Genomic DNA, 24,924 nt, shown 5'->3' with positions numbered 1-24,924 from the left:
TCTTTTTTTTCGCTCACATTCGATATTTTTATGACCCAAATGTAGAAACAAAGGTCTTGTTTGTGAAGCTGCTTACCTCAGCAGAAAGGCTTTTACAATCAATACCAGAAGGCAGGTTTTCTCTCATTGGTTGAGTCAAACCTCAGGGGGGGCGGAGCCAGAGACTCATCAGCAGACTTGAAAAGGCAAAGGTGGACATTGTCCATTCTGTTCATTGTTAGTTACCCAGAAAAAACCCCACTGAGTTTGATCTCAGCCAATCAGCCAGAATTTAAATGTTGTTTTTTGTTAAAACTCAAATTTCAATCTGAAGAGGAAGCTTGAAGAACATGGCGTCTTTCTGTTACTTTGTGTTTGTTGACGTGTTTGAGTGAATGGTGTTTACCGTGAAAGCGTGTTTGCTCTATTTAGCGTCTGCAGCAGCAGCACTTTGTGTTCACGTGTGTAAATGAGAACCGGGCATTGCAGGAATAAATGTCTCATTTTGAGTGAAACTCTGAGACTCTTAATGACTGAAAGACCTTTATTATTTTTCTTGATACATATATTGATTATGCTGTGAATATGAAGCTAAATGTGTTGTAGGTACATGAATCTATCTCAGATATCTTCTTGAATTATCTGTACTTCAGGTAATATTTGGAAATCATGCGATTAAAAGTAAAATAATACAACAGGAGCTTTCAAACAAATACAAGCAACAGTTTGCTGTTTTCAAATGATGTAAAATCTGAAAGAAGAAGACACAAAATTGGCCGATGACATTATTGAACTCAGCAAACTATAAAAAGAGAAAAATGCACAGACTTTTATTCTAAGTTTAGCGGCTTCACACTCGCTCGCTCTTGGCGTGGTTGGCGGGGGGGTCCAGCGGCGTGGCCGTGCCCCCCTGCCTGGAGTAGTAGAAGCTGTTGTCCCTGCTCGGGGTCCCGGGGTCGGTGCCGCGGCAGAACAGGATCAGGGTCCCGCCCAGGAGGCAGAGGGCGGAGCCCACCCAGCCGGCGTACAGAGAGAAGCCGAACGACATCAGGCCCTGCTCCTGGTGAACGCCGACGGGGAACCAGACGGTCGATATGATGCCGCACAGAGCTGGAGGACACGGAGACGTCATTTCATGAAGACATTCATTGATGATGTATCTGTGTGGATGTCCCGACCCCGAGGCTGTCACAGGAAGTGCTCGTCTCATCCAACAGGAAGGAGGACGCTCTGGCAGATGAAGCCGATCAGGATGAGGCCTGGTTTGACAGACCCTGACCCTCCTTCCACCCGTCCTCCCTCCTGCAACAGCTGGGAGAGACCAGAGTCCTGTACCTCCCAAAACTAGTCTGCAACTACAACTACTGTCCTCTGAAACTAAAAATCGTATCAAAGTCTTATAAAACTGTGTGTGTGTGTGTGTGTGTGTGTGTGTGTGTGTGTGTGTGTGTGTGTGTGTGTGTGTGTGTGTGTGTGTGTGTGTGTGTGTGTGTGTGTGTGTGTGTGTGTGTGTGTGTGTGTGTGTGTGTGTGTGTGTGTGTGTGTCCTCACCCATGAGGATGTAGAGGATGCCTCCCACCATGGCGCGACGCTGCTTGATGGCGAAGTTGTCGGTCTGCAGCTTGACGCAGGGCATCGACATCAGAACCAGCAGCATCGCGGGCAGACCGAGCAGACATGCGCAGATCATCAGGGCACGACACGTCTGGACGTACGCTGAGAGGAAGAGAGAGAGACTCTGGGTTAAAGGTCAGTCACAAACTCACGAGTTGCTTTTTAAACAATACTGCCATTTAAATACGGGATATAATGAGAATACATCCATCAATCCATCCATCCCCCTTGTAGCCATCCATCCATCCATCTACACTTCCATTCATCCATCCATCCCCCATGAATCCATCCTTCCATCCATCCACCTGTCCCCCCTTGCATCCATCCATCCATCTACACTTCCCACCTTCCATCATCCATTCATTCATTCATCCATCCTTCCTTCCATCCATCCTTCCTTCCATCCATCCATCCTTCCATACTTCCATCCATCCACCCACCCTCCCTCCATGCATTCATCCATTATCATCCATCCTTTTATCCATCTATTCGTCCTTCCAGCCATCCATAGTTTCATCCATCCATCTGTCCCCCATGCATCCCCATCCATCATTTTATCCATCCATAGTTTCATCCATCCATCATTTTATCCATCCATAGTTTCATCCTTCCTTCCATCCACCCATCGTTCCCCCCTCTCACCTGGCAGGGAGATTATCTGGGTGCGCGCCATGCAGTGATAAAGCGCGGGAGAGATGACGCACTTTGCCCAGAGTCCCTGCGAGCCCAGCTCGTCCATGCGGATGCAGGTCACCATCGCGTAGTTGCAGGACCGGACCCAGTCGTTAGTGGCCGTGGCGACGATGATGCCGACCCAGCCCGCACAGCTCGCCGCGATGCCAGTCATCTGCCTGCACATGTGCGCCATGGAGCCGCCGCCGTGCGTTTTTACGCGCTCAACTCCGACAAAAAGAAATCTTAAAAATGTGGATTTAAAAAACAACTAATTGCAGTGTTTGATTTTGTTCTTTGTTTCGCTGCAGTTGTATGAATTTAAAGCCTTGTTTGTTCTTCCAGATACTGAAAAACTCAGTAAAAAAGGATCAAACTCGTAGAAGTTATATTTCAATCCTTCGCTGCTTTTTTATCTTTTCTTCATAAAAGATAAATAGTTGAACTGCACTGCTCCGAAAGATCTCAAAATCACAATTAAGATAATTTTCCAAATGTGAATAAAACAAGTGTTTCAGATCAGAATCCTTTCAAAAACAGTCGATTTAAAAAGGAATCCTGCTGTGTGCCGTTAACGCGCCCCGGGCTGATCCGCAGAGAATAAGATTTACTATCGGGGTGCTGAAAAACATACCTTCCAGTCCAAACTATCAGCCAATCAGAGCGCATGTGAGATATTAACCTCAGCCAGATATGGAGAGACTCGAGACAGAAATACAAAACCTATATCCATCAGAAAAGCAGGAGATACGGACCGAACTGGAATATTTCGCTTAAATTTGAGCTTTTAGATCTCCGGAAGGAACTTTGTGACTTGAATTCAAATCAGGTTATTTAATAAAACACAGATTTGTGTTCTTGTATCACTCACCTGCCTCACTGCTGCCCTCTGCTGGTGATTCAGCGTTAAAAAAACAACTAATTTTTTACAACCACTTTGATTAATTATTGATTTATTAAATAATTTCAAGCATGATACCATAAAAATGTGACGATTAAAGACACCAGTCTCTACCCTGATAGTGACCTTTTTTTAAATCCACAGACATGTCCAGAATATAGTGATATAAAACATTAAACTTTCATTAATCACTTACAAAGTCTACGTATCATTAATATTATTATTTTCACACACACCGGTTATGTTAGCTACTGGATAGATTTGTTGTTGACGTCACGTTCTAAAAAAACTAAATAGACAAATTTTATATATTAAATGTTCAAAATCCTTCATGAAATAGCTTCAAATGTACAGAAAGTTACAAAACCCCCCCGCCCCGGTCTCCTGCTACAGTCAGAGCGCCCAAAACGGATGAACCTTCTCCTGGACTCCGGTGTCTTCGTGCGTCTGGTCCCGTTCTAAGGCCACAGCTCGATTTATAATCTCATAAATGACCGTGAATCTCTTTTTGTGACTTTGTTCTGTCATCCTTGGTGTCAGCGTTTGTCTCTCTCTTCTCTCTTCTCTCTGGTTTCTCGCCCCGACTGTCTCTTCTGGTATCAGTTTGTTTTTCCTCTCTCTCTCTCGCTCTCATTGGTTCTTCAGTGAGTTGATGTGAGCGCAGATCTTGAGAGCCGGTCCCAGTTTGATGTTCATGCTGGTCATCAGGTGGTCCTCAGTCAGCAGCAGCAGAGCCTGACCGTCGATCTCCTGCAGCCGGAAAGCCTCGGCCACGTCGCTGCAGCCTGGAACACACAAAGCATGAAGATGAGTTCTCCAACGCACATCTCTTCATTTATTTTACCCCTCAAATGAACTGTTCAGTGATCCAATTCATGTGACACATTTCAGCTCCCAGTGATCAAACAAGCTGAGTGTCACCATGATCAGTGAGTTTTTACTTTAAGGAAACATGTTTTCTTGCAACTCCAATCTTTTCTATTTAACAAATTAAACGTTCTCAGATTTATATTAATGTCTAAACACAAGAACTCTTTGTAAATAAAACAGATGAAAGAGTGAACACGACTCTGAACTGCTCTACTTTACTCTGTTGGTACATGTGATGATGTTTCCTGTCAAAGACCTGCTGCATTGCACAGCAATGGATTGTGGGAAAGGTTTTAGGGGCCCACAGAGCATGCTCAGTTGAGTCCCTCTGTGGTTTTGTCATTCATCTACTTTAAACTTTATTGAAAAGGAGTCAGAGCTTTACAATAATCATGAGGTGTGAGTGTAATAATTGTTATGAAACTAAAATCTTCACAATTAAATCATCTTATCTTCTGAAGTGAACTTCAGATATTTACAGATTTGAGTTTAGTTTTTCTTCCAGATGTTTCCCAGCGACACGCTGACAGTTGTGTGATTTAAAGTTCGCACGTGACCTCAGCCTGCGGTTCAGTTTCAGCGCTTTGCTCAATACTTAATTGTCATCTGCTGCCGGTTAACACGCTCGAGCGTTTTACTGATTAAATGCTGAAGCTCACCTGGCAGCGTGTGAATGAAGGCGGTGACGTCCTCCACGCTCCACTGGGAGGGGGCGGGTTTAAAGGTGCTCGAGGGCGTCGAGGTGGTCAACGCCGGAGCCGACGCCCTCCTCGCTCTCCGCGCCGCCCGACGCTCCATCCTGGCCGACATGGCAACAGCAGGGTCCTCATCTTCCTCCTCCTCCTCTGCTCCTCCCTCAATGTCCTCCTCCTCCTCCTCCTCCTCCTCCTCATCGTCGTCTGCCGCCGCTGCCTTCTCCTTCCCCTCCTTCTCTCGCCGACCGGCGCTCCAGAGATCACGAGGCTGCAGAGAGGTGAGTTATTTAATACCTGAGGATCCTTAAATGTTTAATTATTAAAAGTCTAAATAAATGTGGTGGAAATGCAACAATGTATTTTTTATTTTATTCACTTATTTTATTGTTTTTGAGTAGTAGCATTTTACTCTGTTTTATTGTTATTATATTTATCTATTTTATAACATTTTATTATTTAATTTTCATGCGATTATCTCAATTTGTTAAATAAAAATGATTTTACTCCTATTTAATTTTTTTGCTTTATCTGTTGCCTGTGAAGCACTTTGAACTGCGCTGACCTGTATGAAAGTAAATGATGTAAAAATAGTAAGAAAAGTAAAAAATCTTACATCATCAGCTAAAAATACTTATGAGTATGTTTTGTTGCTCTCTACGCTCAGCCTGTTGAAACTACATGAAAATGGCAGCGATGCTTCAGGACAGCCCTCCAAACTCCACATCCCATAATTCTCAGGTGCTCGTTAACACCTGTGTGGGAGGACTGAGAGTCGTCGGTGTATTTTGGATCAGTTTGGAGTGAGCTCAGCAAACAGGTGGACGACAGAGAAGTAGATTAAACTGAAGCAGTCAAACTCTTTAAAGACGACTTTTCATCAACAGGTGAGTGTCTAAATATCAGGTGAGGTGTTCAATGTGTGAGGTGTTCAATGTATTTCTCTTTCTGGGAAGAAAAGTTAAACTCGTGGGTTTATTCTTTTCCGGTATCAGTGTTTTAAACTGGTGGTGAGTTCAGGGTCCCTACCAGTCGCAGGAGAAGAGGCTTCCCAGGAACAGACTCCGCCCTGTTCAGGACTGGGCGGGGCCTCTCGGACCGACTACCTGCACTCAGCGCCCGCAGACGCTTCGTCAGACGGACGTTAAACCTGAGAAGAAAAGAAAATGGTGATGCCTCCTTCGTTCTGCTGCTTTAAGCTCACACTCGTATCTGCATTCAACACCTGCGCGTCTCTCTTCACACCACATCCTGAACCCTGAACACACCGCCGCCTCTCAAAGAAAACCAGACACTGTTGGCTGCTTTCTGCGATCCAGCCAATGGCATCGGGTCTCACCCGCGTGCACAGGAAGTGGAGCAGAAGCGCTTGGACCGCATGAAGTTGTGGGCGTGGCCTCTCTTCCCGCAGAACTGGCAGTGCAGCACCGTCCTGTCCCTGTGAGTCGACCCTGTGAGAGAGTCAAACCTGGTCAACTGGCTTTGATTCAGAACCCTTTTTTAAAAGCTGCCAGAATACTTTTTTAAAAGCCATTCTTTTTATCGAAGTACTTCTGGATGCAACAGACACACGTGTGCAATTGTTCCTCACTGCAAATAACCTTTATTTTCATTATTTATTCAAATAATTGTTCATTAATTGTCAGAAAATAGTGAAAACTGTCTTCAGATTGCTTGTGTTGTCCGACCAACAATCCAAAACCACCAAAAATACAAGTTCAGAAATAGAAACACAATGAAAAGCAATAATTTAGAGAAGCTGCAACCGGAGAATATTCGGTTTTTTTTGCTTGAAAATCATTCAATTGCTTCGGAGATGACAAAACATTTAAGGCAAAAAAAAAGCAGCAAATCAGATGTTGAAGGAAGTCAATGTGTGACGTCACAGCGTCCTGAAGTACACCTGTACATCACCGCTGCAAGTTGAGACATTGAACCACCAGAGGTCAGCAAAGACAAGATTTCCATCTCTTTATAAACTTTTTCTATCAATGAAATTAGTTGATTAATCCCAAAAATATTAGACGGATGCATTCTTTGTGTCACCTTTAATTTCTCAGTTTGTTTGTTGTCTGTGACTTTAAAACCTACAACAGGAGAGACTCTTACTGTCGGCGAGGTCGTCCGTGTCTCCGGCTGCCTCGGCCTCCGACTCGCTGGAGATCACCGCTTGTTTCGTCGTGTCCGTCGCGTCGTCCGTCGTGTCCGTCACAGGCAACGCCGCGCTGCCATTGGTCCCGTTCACGTCCTCTGGTTTGCTCTCCTGCTTTTGAACCAGCAGGGACGAGCGGTTCACCTGCACGACGAAAAGAAAGGCAGTTAAACGCACTGCATTTCACTGTGTGTTGTTCTGAAAATGGACCACTCTGCAGAATGACTTTTAGGTATATTTTCATGCTAATACTTTTGTACCAAAGTAAAATTTTGAGTTTGCAGTTTACAGCATTGAGCTACACAGACATGCTACATGTAGCATTGAGCTACACAGACATGCTACATGTAGCATTGAGCTACACAGACATGCTACATGTAGCATTGAGCTACACAGGCATGCTACATGTAGCATTTAGCTACACAGACATGCTACATATAGCATTGAGCTACACAAGCATGTTACATGTAGCATTTAGCTACACAGGCATGCTACATGTAGCATTGAGCAAAACATGTCGCTTCTTCAAATATTAATGCAAATCTGGCAAAAATAGACTTAAATAGATAAATGTCTTTGTTACATCATTAATCATGATATTTCTGTAGCTCGATGTGAAACTAACGGTGTGTGTTCGTACAGGAAACGGTTGCAGCCCCTCCTGGATGACAAATCCCTCCACCAGGTGAGTCAGAACCTGCCGGCCCTCAGGCCACGCCCTCGGCTCCCAGGGGCCGGCCGGCGATTGGTCGAAGCTCTCGGACTCGTCGCCCGATTGGCCGAGAGGTTCCGTCTCCGTTTCGGCCGGCCGCCGCGACTCTCCGACCGCTCCGTCGACCGTCTCCACGTCGCATTGCTGCGATTGGCTGAGGTCGGTCGGGAGGGCGGTCTGAGCGGGGAGGAGGGGGGGAGGGTGTTCTGACGAGGGGGTGACGAAGGGTGAGGAGGGGGGAGACTGGGAGGAGAGGCTGGACAGCGCTGGGAGGAACAAAGACGGGGATCAGAGTCAATAAATACAAAGTAAATATATAGTTTTGCTAAACCTAGTTTAGTTTTCACCATCTTTTGTGAAAGCGAACTGTTTTAACCGTTGTACGAGGATATGTTGGTGTGCGTGCGTAAAACGTGCCCTCTGAGGTACCTGACTGGTTGTCGGACTGCGTTGACATGTTCTCACAGAAGTCCTCCTGGGGGACCGACTGCAGGTCCCGATGAGCCTCTGGTAGTCTCTGACTTTGGACGGAGACCTCCGGGACAGGGACTGGGACTGGAACAGGAACGAGACCCAGGATGGGTTTCGGTTCCACGCTGGAGTCTTTAACTGGCGTCGGGATAGGATCCGGGTTCTGGCACTGATGGAGAATCTGACTGGTCCGGTTCTCAGACTGGTCCATGGCGGTCTCTCCTTCCTCTTCCTCCTCCATCTTTTTCACCTCGCCTCTCTCTCCGTCCCTCCGGCCTTCCTCCGTCACCTCCATTTGCTCTTCCTCTCCGGCCGTTTCAACTTCCTGTTCCTTCCGCCCGACGAGGCTTCCTTCCTGCCTTTGGTCGTCTCTCTCCCCCCTCAGGTCTTTGCCAACACTCGCTTCACCTCTGCCTCCCTGTCTCACCCCTCGTCCTCTCTCTCGCTGCTCCTCGCCGTCCTTCCCCTCTCCTCTCTGGCTCACAGTTTGTGTCAGAGGACCGGGATGACTCGGAGGGGAGGCCGGACTCAGGAGGGACGGAGGCGAGGGAAGTGGCGAGGTGTTTTTTGGCAACGACGGGTTAAGAGGAAGAGGAAGCACGTCGCCGCTCAACGTCCTCTTTGGCTGTCCGGACGGCTCGGGCGGTTCTGCGGCGGGGGGTGCCGACTGCACCGTGTGGGCGTAGGTGCATTGGCGTCCTGAAGAGAGGGCGATGATCTGCAGCTGCCTCGCTGCGGACGGCGAGCGCTCAAAGCGGGACGAAGCAGACGTGGGGTTGGTCACAGATAGCGGGCCGCGCTGGGATTGGCCCGGCCCCCCGAGCATCGTTTGGGTCAACGGGCAGCTCTTCAGCCCGTCCAGCGGCCTGCCGGCGGGCGAGGCCTGACAGGCGGGGGGGGCGGCGGCGGCGATCGGCTGCAGCGGCGAGGTTTGGCGCGGCGACGCCGCTCTGTGACCGTTCGGAGAATGAAGTCTGGGTCTCAGAGGGACGGCTCGGACCGGAGAGTAAAGAGCTGCGAGATAAAAGAGACGGAAAGAAAGACGAATTAATTGCAGATGAAAGTTCGAGTTGATTTTAGAATTTTAAAATAAATCCTCTGAAGAGTAAAGAGGTCAAATCTCTGCTCCGGGTCACCTGAGGCTTCACTGACTGCTCGCTTACTGAAACTCTGATCCTCTGAATGTTCGTTTCACACCGGCTGCTTCCAGCTTTTCGCCTAAACGTTCGTCTTTATGTGGTTTTCTTGTTTAAACAAGTGGGAAAGTAAAACAGGAGCAACTAGTACCGCGTTAACCCCCCCAGGCCGGAACGTTAAGAGTATGTCAGAACATGTTTGACTGAGGAAACGAAAGCGCTGCAGAATATCTGCAGGTTTCTCTTTTAGAGCAGAAGCACCCGACCCTTCGGCCACACTTACTCGTCACGAGTTGCATTTATAACCAGGTTGTGTCATTGTTGTGTGTTTCGAGGAGCATGAAGAGGGAAAATTCTCCCGATATTTTGCTAGAAATAAAACAATGAGGAAAAAAAAAGTCTAAAAGAATAAGCCATTTTATTTTTTTCAGAAATACTATTTTTCTTATTCTGTTCATCGTTTTGATTTGAACCGCTCGCCTAAAGGTTTAGGACCTTATTCGTCCTTATTTAATAACGGCAAAAGACCAAAAGAAAATACTTTGATTAATGGTCAGATAATATAATTAAACATTTTTTCTTTTGGTCATTTTATGAATGAAAGAGTTCATCGATGAATCCAAAAGTAATGAGAAATGATTTGCAGCCGTTGTGCTGAACAATCGCTACATTCTCTGCTTGTTTTTGAGATCATTGCTGCACAAACGAACAAACCAATCAGATCGCTGCACAACACGAATGCCCAGGTGGGTACCTGTATCTACAGAGGACGAGAGGATCCGGTTACATCATCTCACTTTCTGCTTCTTAATAATGAAGCTCATGCATGTTAGGATTATCTCCTCGTTCCTGAACACAAGAGTTTGATCTCCACTGTGGGAAGAAGGCAAATGTCTCCCTTCTGTTTAATGGGGCCATGTGGGGTGAAACAATGACTTCATCAGTATTATCTATAATTATCAGTCATGAAACAAATAATAATAATAAGCTGATTAACGGTCACTATGAAACAGGGAGTGTCTGAGATCTTCCTCCTCTCCCATGGGAGTCTTCCTCCCCGGGGGGGGGGGGGGGGGGGGGACCTACTTGGAGGCGGGACGTAGAGGTGGCGGCCGGGCGCGTTGGGGCTCTCCGTGGCGCAGGGCTGCGGTCGCGGCCGGAGAGGCGGGAAGAGGGGGGCGTGAGGGCGAGAGAGGGGAGGCGGGGCTGAGCAAGGAGGCTTGAGGCGAAGTGAAGGAGGGATGGTGAGGGCCCCGGGGGGGGGAGGCCTCAGGGTGAGACTCTGGAGCTGGAGGGGGGGAGACAGAAAGAAACATCAGTTCGATCCTTAAACACCTTTTTACTTCCAGGCATGATGTCCGCCACCTCGAAGAGTCGGCATGTCAGTAACTGACGACATCAGTCTGTGGAAGTCGGTCCTGGATGCTACTTCAGCTTCACAGCTCAGTCCCTCTCTATTTTTTGGGGGGAGTTTATACGAGTTGGCACAAAGACTGGAAACGGCAGGAAACGGCTCGCCTGGCTCGGGTCAAATGCTGATCAAAATCGGCCATCCAGCACCTCTTAAATGCCCGAATTACCCCGTTACAGTTCATCAGTTCAGTCCACTTTAATGAGGGTTGTTTGTCAAACTGAGGGAAATGTCAGGAGGTTACTATTCAGAGTCTATGAAATGTTGGTTGGAAGGTTTTGTTGTGATTTGAAAGAGCCAGGCTAGCTGTTTCCCTTCGTTTCCAGTCTTTGTGCTAAGCTACGCTACCCGGCTGCCAGCTGTAGCTTCATATTTAATACACAGATGTGAGAGTGGAATGAATCTTCTCATCAACTCTAATCCAGAAAGCAAATAAGACGACTGTTTTTTTTAAAAAGCAAAACATTTTGGGAGAGTTTTAAGCAAAACTTCCCGTGTTTAAATAAAAAACGAAGTGTTTTTAATGACGAATGTCATCACTGTAAACTGCACATCTTTTCCTGCCAGAATAGAAAGCTTGACAGTCATGCAACAGTAAATAAAAGGGGCGGGGCTTAGCAAACAGAAAATCACACGTGCACAAAAGGTTGAATTTGCCCGACAGCTCACCTTAGCGGAGGCAGAGTTAGAGGAAAGAGGAGAGGAGGAAAGAGGAGAGGAGGAAAGAGGAGAGGAGGAAAGGGAAGGTCTCATAGCAGACGTGAGAATCAGCTGCAGGAGGAAAAAGAAGAGGAAATAAAAAGAGGAGAGCAGGAATTAAAGCACAGAGTCTGATCACACTCAGGTCATGAAGACGAATGTGTGTGTGAGGATTTATATGCTCTACACTGAATAATATCTCAGACTGGGTCCAAGTTACTGTTACTGTAAAAACAAACGTTTTCAACCACTTGAGATATGAGACATGGCTCCTACTGAGGATCTCTACAAACAGCTCACAAATATATTCAGTATTAAGTCTCCTACAACAGTTGGTCACTGTAGTTTTTAATCAATCAAAAAGGAGGAAACGGTGCATTTGTTGTCGGCGGATTAATCCACATTTGGTTCTCTGGGTCCCGCAAGATTTATCGTGTGTGTGTGTGTGTGTGTGTGAGTGTGTGTGTGTGAGTGTGTGTGTGAGAGAGAGACTATGTTTACTGTTTACCATCTGAGCCCTAAGCAGAACCTGGTCTTGGCCAGACCCTTTGAGACCTTTCCCCAGGAGCAATGTCTGCTGGGATACCCTCTGCCTCACAGGGGAGGGGCTCTGATTGGCTCGCACAAGACCAGGTGTGCCCAGGGGATGAGCCTGTGATACCTGGAACAAAAAAGAGGGGGGGGGGGGTGAGGAAGAGCTTTTAGAGACATTTCCACAGAAAAGCAAGACTGCCTTTAAAACCTCAGTTTTACAACATTAACACACGACACCCGATGCTCTGTCATAAAAGAATTTGGTAAGCAAAGTTCATGCTGCCGTTGCCGGCGACGTATCTAAGATTGCATCTACGCAAAGCGAGCGCGTTATATTTACATAGCACATGCTCCTTACGAGCAGGATCCAAACACAGCAGCGTAGAAACTGCCTTCAGGGTTACAACACGTCGCACAACACACCATGTTCCATTCATCCTTCTTACCTTCATCAGAAATCACCATGACAACCAGTTAAAATGACATTTACTTCATAATGAACACAACTACAAAACATACAATATTACAACTTCTAGAATCACTCTTGAACCAAATAATCTTTCGCCAACAACCATCCATTTGTAGAAAAGGTTGAAAAACGTGAACTCGTATCTTCCCCTCTGTAAATATTTGATAATTCTGTTGCATCTTTTGCTCTTCTTGGAAAATGAAGTGTTTGAAGCAGAAAGTTAAAGTCCCTACAACAACCTGTAAACACCTCAATGTGTGTTATCTTGACTTTGTTAAAGTACGGACTGAAAGAAGTGAGATATAACGTGTTCATTCGGGAGTTCTAGAGGGACTGGATGGAGGGTTTTCTCTCAATAGAGGCATGCTAGCTGTTTCCCTCTGTTTCCAGTCAGTATGCTAAGCTACGCTAATTGTATTTCACTTCAAACGATTCCCTTCAAAGTGAGCCGAGGTTCTGTTTGATCAGGTGTGTTACCTGTCTGCCAGGTGGACTGGCGGGCGTGTGAAAGGGCGTGATTGGTGTGGAGATCGCCGTGGGTACGGGCCTTGTGTTCCCATTGGTCAGGCTGGTGGAGGTCTTGGTTGACGTGGCGGTGCTGCTGCTGTGCGTTGCAGAAGAAGAAGAAGAGAGGAGGGGCGAGGTGGTGCTGGACGCAACAGGAGAGGAAGGAGGGAGAAGAGAAGAGGGGGAGGTTTGTTTGGGGGGAGATGTTTTAGGGGCGCCCGACGGGGAGGGAAGGATGGGGCGAGAGTACGTGCGGAGGGCGGGGGTGGCGGTGGAGGTGAGTTTAGGGGGAGCCGGGACGAGGATGTGGGGAGATGGAGCGCCCACCGTCGCCGCCACTTTGGCGACGTGGGTTGCGGCGACGGAGGGAGCAGGGGTGAGAGGGGGAGGAGGGGAGGAGGTGGTGGGTGTCAGCGTGGGCGCGGGGGAGTCCAGGAGCATGGGGTTGGGGGTGAGTCGAGGAGGGTTGGGGGTTGTTGGGGTGGAGGAGTCCGCCGCGATCCGAGGGCTGCTTCCGTTGGTGGCCTCGCCGTGTTCTGATTGGCTCTGACGAACCAGCTCCGTGTCCATCCTGCTGCACTTTAACGCTCTGCAACACACAGACGGACAACAAACACACGTCATCAATTCATCTCCGTGAACAAGTCTTCATGTGGGTTAAAGTGGCCGTCGTCAATATTATTCACAATAACAACAATATATTTTATTGTGAAAGTCACGTTTTGTGCCGTTTGTCAGAATTCAAATCCAGAATGAATGTTTTGTGATGTTTTAGCCTCGTCTCTACTTTCAGATCATGTGCATCATTCATTGCAACATTTCACCTTATTGTCATATATTACTGCTCGAAAGATCATTAATGCACACTGCTGTGATTTAAAGGCTACTTTTATCCAATTTTTGCTCTCCAAATATCTTACGATTCACATATTTAGATCCAGTGAGCTCATTTTTTGGAAGGTTCGGTGTCTCTGGTAGTTTAATCTGCAGCTTCTCTCGTCTTTACGGAGCTTCATGGTGAATTTCAGCTCATCGTTTCCTGATCACTCTGAGAAAAAGCGTGGCAATATTGTATCGATCATTCATAAAACAAACAATTATTCTTCAAATTAAAAACCAAACATTTTGGTAACGATTGCTTTTTTTGTGTTTATTTCTGGTAAAGTCAGCGGGATTTGCAGGAAGTTGGTCAAAACAAAGATGGAGTCCGTCCGCCTCAGTGACGAACCTATTTATCTGCAATGAAACTGTCTGAAGTGAGAGTGAAACTTTGTATCTCATTAGATTAAACAATGTTGACAAACTGCATAATTTGCAATTCGAAAAAGGGAATAAATCACAACATCACGCAAAATGCTTGAAACGCAGTAAGATGGTTCAAACGTAGCGATAAAATCATATGATGACGATACTCAGCCTCCTTTCTCCCTCTTACTTATTTTAGGCTGATTCCAGAACTTTTATTACAATATAACAATTATTTCTCTCTTTCGTCACTTGTCAGAAAACAAGCAGGAGCTTGTGTTGTTTTGAAGCACGCCCCGGCCTTGATGGGAAACAAACCAGTCTGGTAACTCGCCCACAGAGAGGCGTGAGCGTCGCTGCGAGCTCAGTAAATGAAAACACTAACCCACTGTTCCCATCACCACCTGGCCGGCTGTCATTTTACCAATAATTTACTTGAAAGTTTCCAGAGAGAACTAATCAAAATCACAGAGAGGATGAAAGACGAAGAGACGGTTTAGTTGATTGTGTTGAGTTATAAACAGCTGCTGAACTTCTACATTTAAATAAAACATATTTCATGATCAAAAGGCCAAAGAATTCAAACATTTGAGACTTTTCCTGGTCGGAGACTTTCCAAAATGCCGGCTGCAGCCCATAAAACTTTACTTCATATGAAATGTTATCAGTCTTTTTAATTGATGAGACAAAACCAGACATCCTGAGATGAAACTTAAACAAATAGCATCCCTAAATGTTGGCCCACACCCGAGGATAAAACCCACGCTCAGCACATGAAGCCAATATGTACGACAGTGATGTAATGAATGTGTTGATCACAGCTGTGTCTGAAGTTTAAAATGTTGAGCGAGTCCTTCACTGACACATCAGAGCCATGGCAGCAGTTCACGTGCCGAAAGATCATCCCTCAGGGACTCGAGGTGTGAGCGCGGTGCCCGACGTGTTGCCTGCAGAACCTCAGGGATCAGTGGGGCCCACTTTAACAGTCTTTTAATGCTGCGGTGGAATATAACTGTGAACCGCTGAAGGATGAAGTGTTGAGAAAATCCTCCTCCTTCAGCTAAATAAACTCTTTAAAAAGCCTCTTGGATCAGCTGGAAGATAATCACAAAGCTGACAACAGGCTCTTTTCCTTTGCAGAGATAGTGGTTCTGAAGGGAACATGTGATCTTGTAGAATATGATGCATTGATGTAGAATAAACGAGACAACATGAGTTAACACGTAACATACACATTAATGCAGCAGTAATAACGATCCAGAAACATAACCGTCAGACCGTGCAAATTGTCTTGTTTTGTTTGACTGAAAAACAAAAACAAAAATTCAGTTTACTGTCAACAGAACGTGCAAAGGATTTTCTGCACGTTCTTTTGACAGTAAACTGAATTTCTACGAGGTGGAACCGTGAATTTGTGCTTAAAGAAATTAAGTAATTCGTACAAAAGTGTTGCCAAATGATTTCTGTCAGCCACCCAATCGCTTCATCTCAGCTGCAGCATCAATGTTTGTTGAACTCGTACATCGGACGTTTGGGGGTCCCAGTGTGGCTCCAGGACGCCCTACCAGACTCAATGAGCACCTCCACAGTTAGTGGAACATATGTGCAAAATCTCATCTATTTGTATCAAAGGGGACTCAGTCTGCACCCTGAACTCATCACGCGAGCAGGTGCCACTCCGCTCCACAGCAGCGGGGCAGATGCTGACATCTGGCCCGCTGAGCGTCACTGTAATTCCCGCAGACGACGGCGGAGACGACGTGGATGACACGAACGAGTCACATTACGCTGTCGGGTTGACAGCTAGGCCACAGATCATGCATGTGACTATCAAGAAAAAAAAGATGGAGACAGGCCTTCACAGTGGAGAAGTCTCACGATAATAACATTTTATTTTGGGGGGTGAATTGTCATGTCCACGTTCTGCGTAAAAAGGCGCTCCGGTCACTTACCCCTCCTCTTGAAATCGGCGTCGTCCTGCAGGTTATTCCCGGTGTCGTCCATCCGAAAGTGAACGCATGTTTATAAAGTCTGTTGCTGTCTGATCAGCGGGTCTGCGCTGCTTTTCCTTTTTTTGCAGCAGCAGCAGGGTCGACGGGCTGAAATGGGGCGTGTATGAAGCCCCACTTCCTCGTCTGACAGCGCAGGAGCTTTGCTGCGAAGTGCGCGTCACCCTCCCCCAGACGATAATACCACCAGCCTCACCTCCGATTATCTGCCTTCAGCTCCTGCAGAAAAGCCACAAAAAAACACGCAAAGTTGCAGCAGTGTGCAAGACGGGCCCGTGTGTTTGTGTCGCACTTTGCTTCGGCTTTCATCACATCCAGAGCGGTCCGTAAATCCAGCATCCAAGATGCGGGGGTGCCCCCCCAACCCACCACCGTCCACACCTGCCGGGGGTCTGTGGTGGGAATCAGCCCGGCTCGGGGGGCCACCGTGTTGCGGGTTGCGAGGGGCCTGGTTCAGTCCGCTGGTGGAGAAACGCAATGGAAGGCAGGTTTTAAGCAGCGCGACGGCGGCGAGACAGCACCACTCAGAGCTCAGGAGGACCGCAGAGAACAAGCAGAGGGTTTCATGCATGCACAGCGGTGGAGCGTCCTGTTGTTTCAGTGGGAATACTTCATTACCCTGCATGCAACATTATGCACGAGTAAAAGTACTCACTTATTGTCAGCACAATAGAGTAGAAAAGATCAGTTCTCCGCCTGCAGAATGGCCCCTTTCACAGTGTTATTACATTATTCAATTATTATAAGGGATGCATTCGACTTTATCTACTTTTCTGTAGTATTATAAATAATAAAGCACCATATATCATATTTACAGATCGATATGAAATATTAATCTTAAAGTAATTAGCTGTCAAATAAATATAGTGGCATAAAAATCACAATACTTCTGTCTTAAATGTAGTGTAATGCAAGTATAAAGTACCTCATGCTACTGAATTTGAGTACATGTATTACTTTGTTTCCACCAATACTTAAATGTTGTAGCTGGCCTTATGTACTGTTAGATGAATCTATAACAAAGTATTTTCTTCTCAAATAAAGTGTTAAGAAGCAAAACATTTAATTAATCAAGCAAATGGCAAGTGCTTCAATAAATAAAAAATACTTCTACCACTGATTGTTTGTGCTGACGTTAAATACCATAATATCTCATTAAAATATATACTTTATATTTATTATCATATTTTATATTACTATAATAATCCTAACATATTAGTTGAGGGACTATAGTTGATTTAAAAGCTTAAATCTCTTCTAGTTTAATTAAATATTGTTTATTTTTTTATGTTTTTATTCACTTTTAGTACTTTGTAACTTTTGAAAGTGTCATATAATCATATAATAAGTTAATTACATTCTCACTTTTGTATTTTTAATAAAACTATTGTATTTTTAAATAATAGTTTTTATTCCTTTGTGGTTATTATTAAAACAAAACATATAAATATATATTATTCATATATTCTGTATTGTAGCCAATAATCTGACAGTATGTGGTCATGTGAGCTGTGTAGAGTCGCGTGTCACTAATCGGATGAGCCTCTGTGATTGGACGAACAGCAGACTGGACTCACACCTACTGACAACAAATACTGCGTCACTGACGTTAATCTGCGGCTGCGTCAAACTCAATCACACTACCGGAAACCAGGCGGCCCTGCCTTCAAAATAAAATGAAGAATTGCAACTCGTGTTTTCAGTTAAAAGCTGAGTGTCTACAGATTTGAGCGAATAGTTTCTTGTTGGAAAAAGTAGAAATAGTCTAAATAACTGATGTAGTTTATTAAAGCATTAAAAATCCTACTGCACCATTATGGTTGCAACTAACAATTGTGTTCATTATGAATTAATTGAATAATTATTTTCTTTAAAAATCATGTGGTCTGTAAAATGTCACAATACTCAAAAAGCTTGTCAAAAATTCTAATTATTCAGTTTACTTTCATAGAAGAATATGAATACATCCAAAACATATCCAGCATTATTTCTTTTTAAACTATTTAGTTGTCCAAATTGTTGCAGAATTATATTATTATAATGCCTCTAAAGCCAGTTTATCGTTTGGTTATCCTGTAATTATCCAGTATTTTCGTTTTCTTGTTTAATTTCTTTTATTCTTCTCCTGAAACAGTTCCTCTTCATTTTGGCAAAATCGTCTTTTATTTTGAAACTTCTCACCTGAACTCCCACCTTGTGTTCTGTTTACCTTGACACTTCAGTTGCTATGGCGCAACTTCCACAGCAACCCAGACAATTGATACACCTGTGCAGGTATTTAATCGATATTATTCACAAGATGACGTCTCTTATTTATGAAGACACATCCGTCTTCCTGCTGCTGACTTCTGACCATCTGTTGTGGAGGATTAGTCCCTCACTATTATTTATGGTCCGTTTGACTCTAAATGGACCATAATGTACTAAATGAACATCATGCTGTATTGAAGAAGACTTGAAACTAGAGATTGAGACATAAACTCATGTTTACAATGTTTACTGAGGTAATAAATCAAGAGAGAAGTAGAGTCATTTTCTATAGACTTCTATACAACCAGAGGAGTCGCCCCCTGGTGGCCACTAGAGAGAATGCAGGTTTAACACATGAAGCGCTATTCATTGAACACCTGATAGTAGCAGCAAAAAGAGAGTTTACTGTTTTAATCATCCATTGTTTTAATTGGTTACTGAAGGATCTATAAGTGTTCAGTTGTCTGATAGGAATTGGAATTATATTTGATATTTAACATGAATATTTAACACACTTCTCTCACCATTTTTTATTTACTTATTTTACACTGTGGTTGTATGTTGTGTGTGTTTGATGGACATATTTCTTGTATATTACTCATTCCTTGTTTTTTATTTACTTGTATTCTCTGCATATATTGGGTTATATATATAAATATATATATATATATATATATATATATATATATATATATATATATATATATATATATATATATATATAGCATTATGCATAAACATTTTTTTATATAGTCCGTTATTTACATTTTACAAAGTATTTTGTTCCTATTTTTTTCTCATGTCTTTTCTTATTTAATATAGTTTTAATTAATATTAAGCTTAATATTGCATAATCACTGTTTTCCACGTTCGGTTTAATTGTTATGTGGCGTGTGATTGGTTGAGCAGAGGCGGAGGCGGAGCTCGCCGCTTTAGAAGAGCTTCGGCTGAGCAGAGCGATGGCTTATGTCTCCATTGACCCCAGCAGTGTTGGTGAGACACACACACACACACACACACACACACACACACACACACACACACACACACACACACACACACACACACACACACACACACACACACATATCTGTTTTAACATGTTGATTGTTTTACATTCATCTCACTGTGTGTGTGTGTGCGTGCGTGTGTGTGTGGTTGCTGTTTGAGTCTGGAGGAAGTTCGCTTGAAGCAGCAGCAGGATCTGATGGAAGCCAAGAGGAAACAGAAACCGGTCTGAAAACTCATTTATATTATCTTTTCATACACGTCAGATATTCAAAGTGCTTTACAGGTGAACGGATAAAAGAATCATAAAATAATACAATAAACAAACAAAACAAACCAAAAAGAATGAATGAATGAAAACATTTCATGCACGCTGGGAATTCAAAGTGCTTCGAAAGTAAACAGATCAAAGTTTGTATTATAAATAAATATCTGTGCTCATCACTTTAATGCTGCAGCTCATAAATAATGACTTCATATGCAGCCGGGTAATTTAATAATAATTATTCACATTTTATTTGTTAATAATATTTTATAATAATAATTTGACTCTGTGAAGAAACTAGACGAGTAATGCAGTAAAATGTTCCTGTAAAGAGTAGCTGAGTAGAAGTATTAAGTGTTTATAAAGTGTACTTTTGGTAGAGATATTAGCGCATTAAAGCTAAATAATTGTTAGTGTTTATTTGCTTTGTTGTTGTTTCAGGTGAGGAAGCAGCTGATGGAGCAAACTGCGGTCTTGAAATGCTGAGTCAGCTCTCCTCAGTCACTTCTGGCAGCTAAAGTCACGTGTATTTAAAGTGGATTAATGTCACATCTCTGAATACAGAGAGTAGATTTCACAAAGTGTGACGTCCCTTCTTGACATTTATTCATGTAATTTAATTTAATATTGTTATTTGTACTTATTTATTTACTTATTTAAATCTTTCTTCTCCTGTCATATTTACAAATGTTCTATTTTTCTGGACTTACTCTTTCTATTCGTATTAAGTATTTTAACTGTAAAATATTTGTATTATTTATTATATATCTAAGTCGACAACCAATAAAAAAGATCTTTGAAAGAAAAAATTAAATACAGTCGTTGAGTAAATGTACTTAGTTCCATTCCACGTTAAAATGTTTAGAAGTGTTGTTTTCTGGACTAGAAACACCGATTTTCTTGCAGAGAAACTAGTTTAAAACTACTCAGTTACTATGTTTTGGTCTTATATTGTTCTGTATATAGTCATCAAATTGGTTAGGTGTTTAGAGTTAATATCCAGGGAATGAATTTAAGTTAATTCATTGTTTTTTATGTTGTGTTTCTTGTCGTTCCTATCGTCCACCAGCAGAGGTCGCTTTCTGCCTGTTTCAGAGGCAGTGAAGATGAACACACAGCATGTTGTGTAATTGATGACTGACTTTTTTCTTGGAAAAAATTTGGTTCCTTCTAGGAATAAACTATGACAATATTATGGTCAGAGTAGAACTTAAAATACCATAGGAGAAAGACCAGGTTACACACAGACAAACACCATGAACCATCGGCCAGATATCTGTGTTTTTATTAGGGGTTGGATCCTAATGTGACACCGGAAGTCTTTGCATAAAACAGATTAAAGGACAAATAAATGTCAGCATTGGGCGGTTTTCCCCCCTCTGGCATGCATAATGAAGATGTCATTCTGTGACTGAAACAACCAAATGCGCATGCGTGAGAGATATTGCAATATTTGTAGTTTGTAGCCATGCTTGTAATCCAATGGAGGCGCCACTCTGTGACGCTTTCGCCGCGTTCAAGGACTCCTCGTTTGCTCCGACGTTTCAATGCCAATGTACTTATGAGCATATTATATCATAGACAATACGTATAAGCTTATTATATCATGGATGTTAAGTCTGTTATGCTATAAAATAATGCGCCTTGTATAAAAAATTATGTAACATATCTGTTTTTATTTTGTTATAAATGAATCAGTGTATAATAATAATGATTTACTGTAAGAGTCTAAGATGTAAAATAAAAAAACAAAGCAAAGAAAAATGACTTATTCGAGATCATAGTGATGTACAACAATGTTTAGGGAAGGATAAAAAATGTTTTAAATTAATAAAATTCGTAAAAATAACAATTTGACTTTGAGAACATAACACAAACATGACAATATAATTTTTTGTTGAATTATAATTGTAATTTTTTAGACTTCACACCCACTACAGTGATCTCTTTATTTAAATATTTTATTTTAATTTAATTTAATCATTTTTTGTTTTATTTCTACAATACATTTTTTTGTTGAATTATAATTGTAATATTTTTTTATTATTATTTTGAACTCGTACACATATTCGTGTGCACTTTTTGTTGTAACTGACGTCCATATTTCCGAGGCATCATGAACATTGCATGATTCGGTGTGCTGTTGGAGCTGATCTTTGTGCGAACGAAGCAGAGCGGTCGCAGTTAGCAACAGTTAGCTTCAGGACGAGCAGACACACTCCGAGGACCGCGGAGGAGGAGGCCGATACAGCCACACATACAGCTATAATAAAGTGACAGCGGCGGTCTTAACATGGTAAGGATACACTTCAGAGTCGTAAAAACCCGGCGGGCGCCATCTTTTTTATTTTATATAACGACAGTCACAATCTAGCGCAAGAGCTAGCAAAGCTAATGCTATATGAGCTGACTGGCTAACTGTTTTCCTGACTCATTATTGAGCAGCCCGAGGAAGCTAAAGGCTGCCATTTTACACCAACAAACACGGGCAGTTTGGTCTTTTTCCTGAGGCAAAGACCAAGGCCGCTTTTATCCAAAATATACCCAAACACTACACGTGTGTCTAAATAAAAAAATGGTCCAAATAGATATTGTATTATCATTTTAAGCTAATCCCCCAAGCTAACGTTACTTAGCTTAGTTAGCTAACAGGCTAATCTAACCATTGAAGCTAATGCTAGCAGCCAGTATTGCGTAGCAGTGTTTGACTCCATTCGCAGCGCGAGCGTTTTTGTGGATAATCCCTAACAAACTATTACCCAAAAAGCAGGTCAATGTACAGCCTTGTTGTATTTCGTGAGGATTATAAATCAAAGAGTCCTAATTTATCTGGAGCTAGGTCCTCCTCGTTATTATTAAACCGGCCTTGTGTCGTAACGTTGGGTGGTTTTTAAACATGACACACTCTTTGAATACCTGTAAAAGAAACACACCTGGTCCTCTCCACATTTTAGGCCTTATAGATGTTGGAGGGGAGGGGGGGGGGGGAAGGAAGGAAGCAAGAAAGGACACATTTTTAGATAAGACTGAATGATTAGGACCCCTCTGCTGGTGGAAACTATTGTACTCTTTCTCCTTGATTTTGAAAAGGGAACACAAATATAGTTGTCGTAGCAGTTTTGTTACTTTAAAATCTGCATCCTTTACTTTTTAGTGTGAATGCTGATGTGCCAATAATAGTAAAGTAAACAAGATGTGGACGTCTCACACTCATGATCAAATATTGTTTTTATCTTTACATGTGGTGTTTTTAAAATCATCTTTCCACAGCGATGTGCTACTCAAACGCCACCACGTTTTTGTTATGTACTATAGAGTGGTCTCGTGTGACGTCACAGTTTTAGCTGTCGGCCATGTTGGAGTACACACAAAGCCACTGGCATGCACGGCTGAGTCGCATAACCTATCGATCATGGTGAACTTTTGTGCTGTCTTTGGTTGTGGCAGCAGAGCTGATAGAGACAAGAAATCATTCTTTCGTTTGCCAGCGGTCATTACACATCAAGGAAATGACACGAAGGAGCTATCCAAGCGACGTCGCGAGAAATGGCTGTCACGCATCTCTCGAGATATAAAGGAATGGAATTTGGCGTACACTAGAGTATGTGCGGATCACTTTATAAGTGGTACGTGATTTTATTTACTAATTCGTTTGTGAACAGTATTTAATAAAGGAAATATAAATTAAACTTGGACATGAGAAGGTTACCGAAGCTTCATCGGCCCGTGACAGCAGTCGGTACCAGAGACGTGTCGAGCGTGTACAACAGGCGAAACACAGAGATGCAGCCTCAGCATTGCTTGATATGAGTTTAACGTCAGATCATATATATATACGTGTGTGTGTGCGGGGGGGGGGGGATGAATTTAGGGGTTAGTTTAAAGTTAATTCCTACACACACGCACACAATGACATGCATGTACAATGTACACAAACTCACGTGTCTGTTTGCATTGAGTAAATATTGAATATTGCTAAATATCTGACCAGATCTGTATACATTTACTCTTCCAATGACGAGATGAGAATTCTCAACGACCGTTGCTTTGACGTCTCGGACCCATCCACTGACAAACTGATTATAAGCGTCGAGCCCTTTGTAGCACTCCAACTCGTCTTTTGTGTAAGGACTGGGGGTGTTCACGAGATACGTGTAGATGTTGGCGTAGTTTACCGATGGAAGATAAGTAGGATCGGCACTGAAACGATCTGCACTCATCGTATAGGGATCCAAATTACCAATAACCTTCAATTTGGCCAGGTAGCACTATCCAGTGATTCAAAGTATGGTATTTTCGCCGCACTTCCTTGTTTACTCGCCGCCATGTAGGATCTGTATGTACTCCAACATGGCGGACAGACCTCGTAACTAAGGAGATCGTGACGTCGGCGAGACCACTCTATAAGTCGATATCCAGTGCTTTCACACCAACATGTGTAGAAGTATACATTTTGTGAAAGATGTGATTGTTTTAAGCTCTCACACTCAAAGGAAAGAGTCATGGTATAAAACAGTCCAGGCCTGGAGATATTTCTATTTTATTCAATTTTTGTTTCTCTTGAACAATTAGGACTCCCTCTGTTTGCTGCTGACTAGCTTTTAGTCTTTTACAGTTATGATAAACCTTTATTTATTAGTCGAGAGGTTGTTGTCTGTCTTTGAAGACAATGTCGACTATTTATGAAATGTTTTTAACGTATTTGTAGAGCTTTTTAAAACATAAAAGTTGTCAATAATATGTTCTGAACTTGTGCGTATACGGTAGTTCTGATATATTCCCAGTAGTGTTGGTTGATAAAGATGTACAATAGTGGAAGAGGCTTAGTTCAAACACTGCCACAAACAAAGTGGAACTTTTCAGACATGCCTTCCTTGTTTTAGAGGATTAAAAGAAACAAAAGCACTTATTATATTTATTGGATGACTTGTGTTATCCTTTTTACCCGTCCTAGCTCCTCTTTTACCCGTCCTAGCTCATCTTTTACCCGTCCTAGCTCATCTTTTACCCGTCCTAGCTCCTCTTTTACCTGGCCTGACCCCTCCAGGTCTGTCTCCTTAATATGCACACGGTGCCGTGAAGATTGTAGAGTGAAGTCTGTGCTCAGCTGCTCTTCTGAATGCTGAGCGACAAGAAATCAAAAGCTGCTTACACGAATTAAAACGTCTTCTCGTCGCCACACGTCACCGTGATTCATCTGAGGCCTCGTTGCTCCTCATGACTCACCCCTCGCAGGTTTTTTTTATTAGATCACAAAAACTCGACTCCTTAAAATTGTTATGTTATTGTTAGTTTGTAAAGGTAGGGTATTAGGTTGTCGTGTCTCTC

General features: G+C 43.2%; 3 protein-coding genes across 6 annotated transcripts in view; 1 reads left to right on the top strand and 2 right to left on the bottom strand.

The window, feature by feature from the left end:
* Window positions 1-539: 539 nt before the first annotated feature.
* LOC306794092 (claudin-11-like) lies at window positions 540-2,830 on the bottom strand. The gene is made up of 3 exons (XM_079291989.1): window positions 2,236-2,830; window positions 1,531-1,695; window positions 540-1,089 (listed from the first exon to the last, which is right to left on the bottom strand). Exons 1-3 carry the CDS (start codon window positions 2,459-2,461, stop codon window positions 830-832), a joined length of 651 nt encoding a protein of 216 aa, XP_079148115.1. The 5' UTR covers window positions 2,462-2,830; the 3' UTR covers window positions 540-829.
* Window positions 2,831-3,213: 383 nt separating this feature from the next.
* LOC306794089 (polyhomeotic homolog 3) lies at window positions 3,214-16,570 on the bottom strand. Of its 3 annotated transcripts, none has more exons than XM_079291984.1 (12): window positions 16,017-16,570; window positions 12,790-13,408; window positions 11,818-11,970; window positions 11,280-11,381; window positions 10,286-10,487; window positions 8,022-9,077; window positions 7,506-7,858; window positions 6,838-7,024; window positions 6,068-6,179; window positions 5,758-5,878; window positions 4,696-4,999; window positions 3,214-3,951 (listed from the first exon to the last, which is right to left on the bottom strand). In XM_079291984.1, exons 2-12 carry the CDS (start codon window positions 13,387-13,389, stop codon window positions 3,797-3,799), a joined length of 3,345 nt encoding a protein of 1,114 aa, XP_079148110.1. In that variant the 5' UTR covers window positions 13,390-13,408; window positions 16,017-16,570; the 3' UTR covers window positions 3,214-3,796. The 3 variants fall into 3 exon arrangements, with proteins under 3 accessions (XP_079148110.1, XP_079148111.1, XP_079148112.1); XM_079291985.1 differs by having other exon boundaries at window positions 7,521-7,858; XM_079291986.1 differs by lacking the exon at window positions 11,280-11,381.
* A 5,174-nt stretch (window positions 16,571-21,744) lies between these two features.
* The window catches only part of LOC306794382 (cullin-1), a 17,419-nt gene continuing 14,239 nt past the window's right edge, over window positions 21,745-24,924 (top strand). For both annotated transcript variants that reach the window (XM_079292418.1, XM_079292417.1), the window contains exon 1: window positions 21,745-21,892. The gene's annotated coding sequence lies outside the window, so the exon portion shown is untranslated. The remainder of the gene's footprint in view (window positions 21,893-24,924) is intronic.

Source organism: Melanostigma gelatinosum (genome assembly GCF_949748355.1).
Source record: "Melanostigma gelatinosum genome assembly, chromosome: 20".
NCBI classification, from domain to species: domain Eukaryota; kingdom Metazoa; phylum Chordata; class Actinopteri; order Perciformes; family Zoarcidae; genus Melanostigma; species Melanostigma gelatinosum.
This window is presented reverse-complemented; position numbering and strand designations above follow the sequence as displayed.

Bases quoted from the DNA above. Each gene is read 5' to 3' on its own strand.
- LOC306794089 (XM_079291984.1), bottom strand. From the start codon at position 13,389: ATGGACACGGAGCTGGTTCGTCAGAGCCAATCAGAACACGGCGAGGCC. The intron at 10,488-11,279 runs GTGAGCTGTCGG...CCCCCCCTCCAG, and splicing joins CTAACTCTGCCTCCGCTAAG to CTCCAGAGTCTCACCCTGAG. The intron at 9,078-10,285 runs GTAGGTCCCCCC...TTTATCTCGCAG, and splicing joins CCTCTACGTCCCGCCTCCAA to CTCTTTACTCTCCGGTCCGA.
- LOC306794092 (XM_079291989.1), bottom strand. From the start codon at position 2,461: ATGGCGCACATGTGCAGGCAGATGACTGGCATCGCGGCGAGCTGTGCG. The intron at 1,696-2,235 runs GTGAGAGGGGGG...TCTTCCTCTCAG, and splicing joins CCAGATAATCTCCCTGCCAG to CGTACGTCCAGACGTGTCGT. The intron at 1,090-1,530 runs GTGAGGACACAC...CGTGTCCTCCAG, and splicing joins CATCCTCTACATCCTCATGG to CTCTGTGCGGCATCATATCG.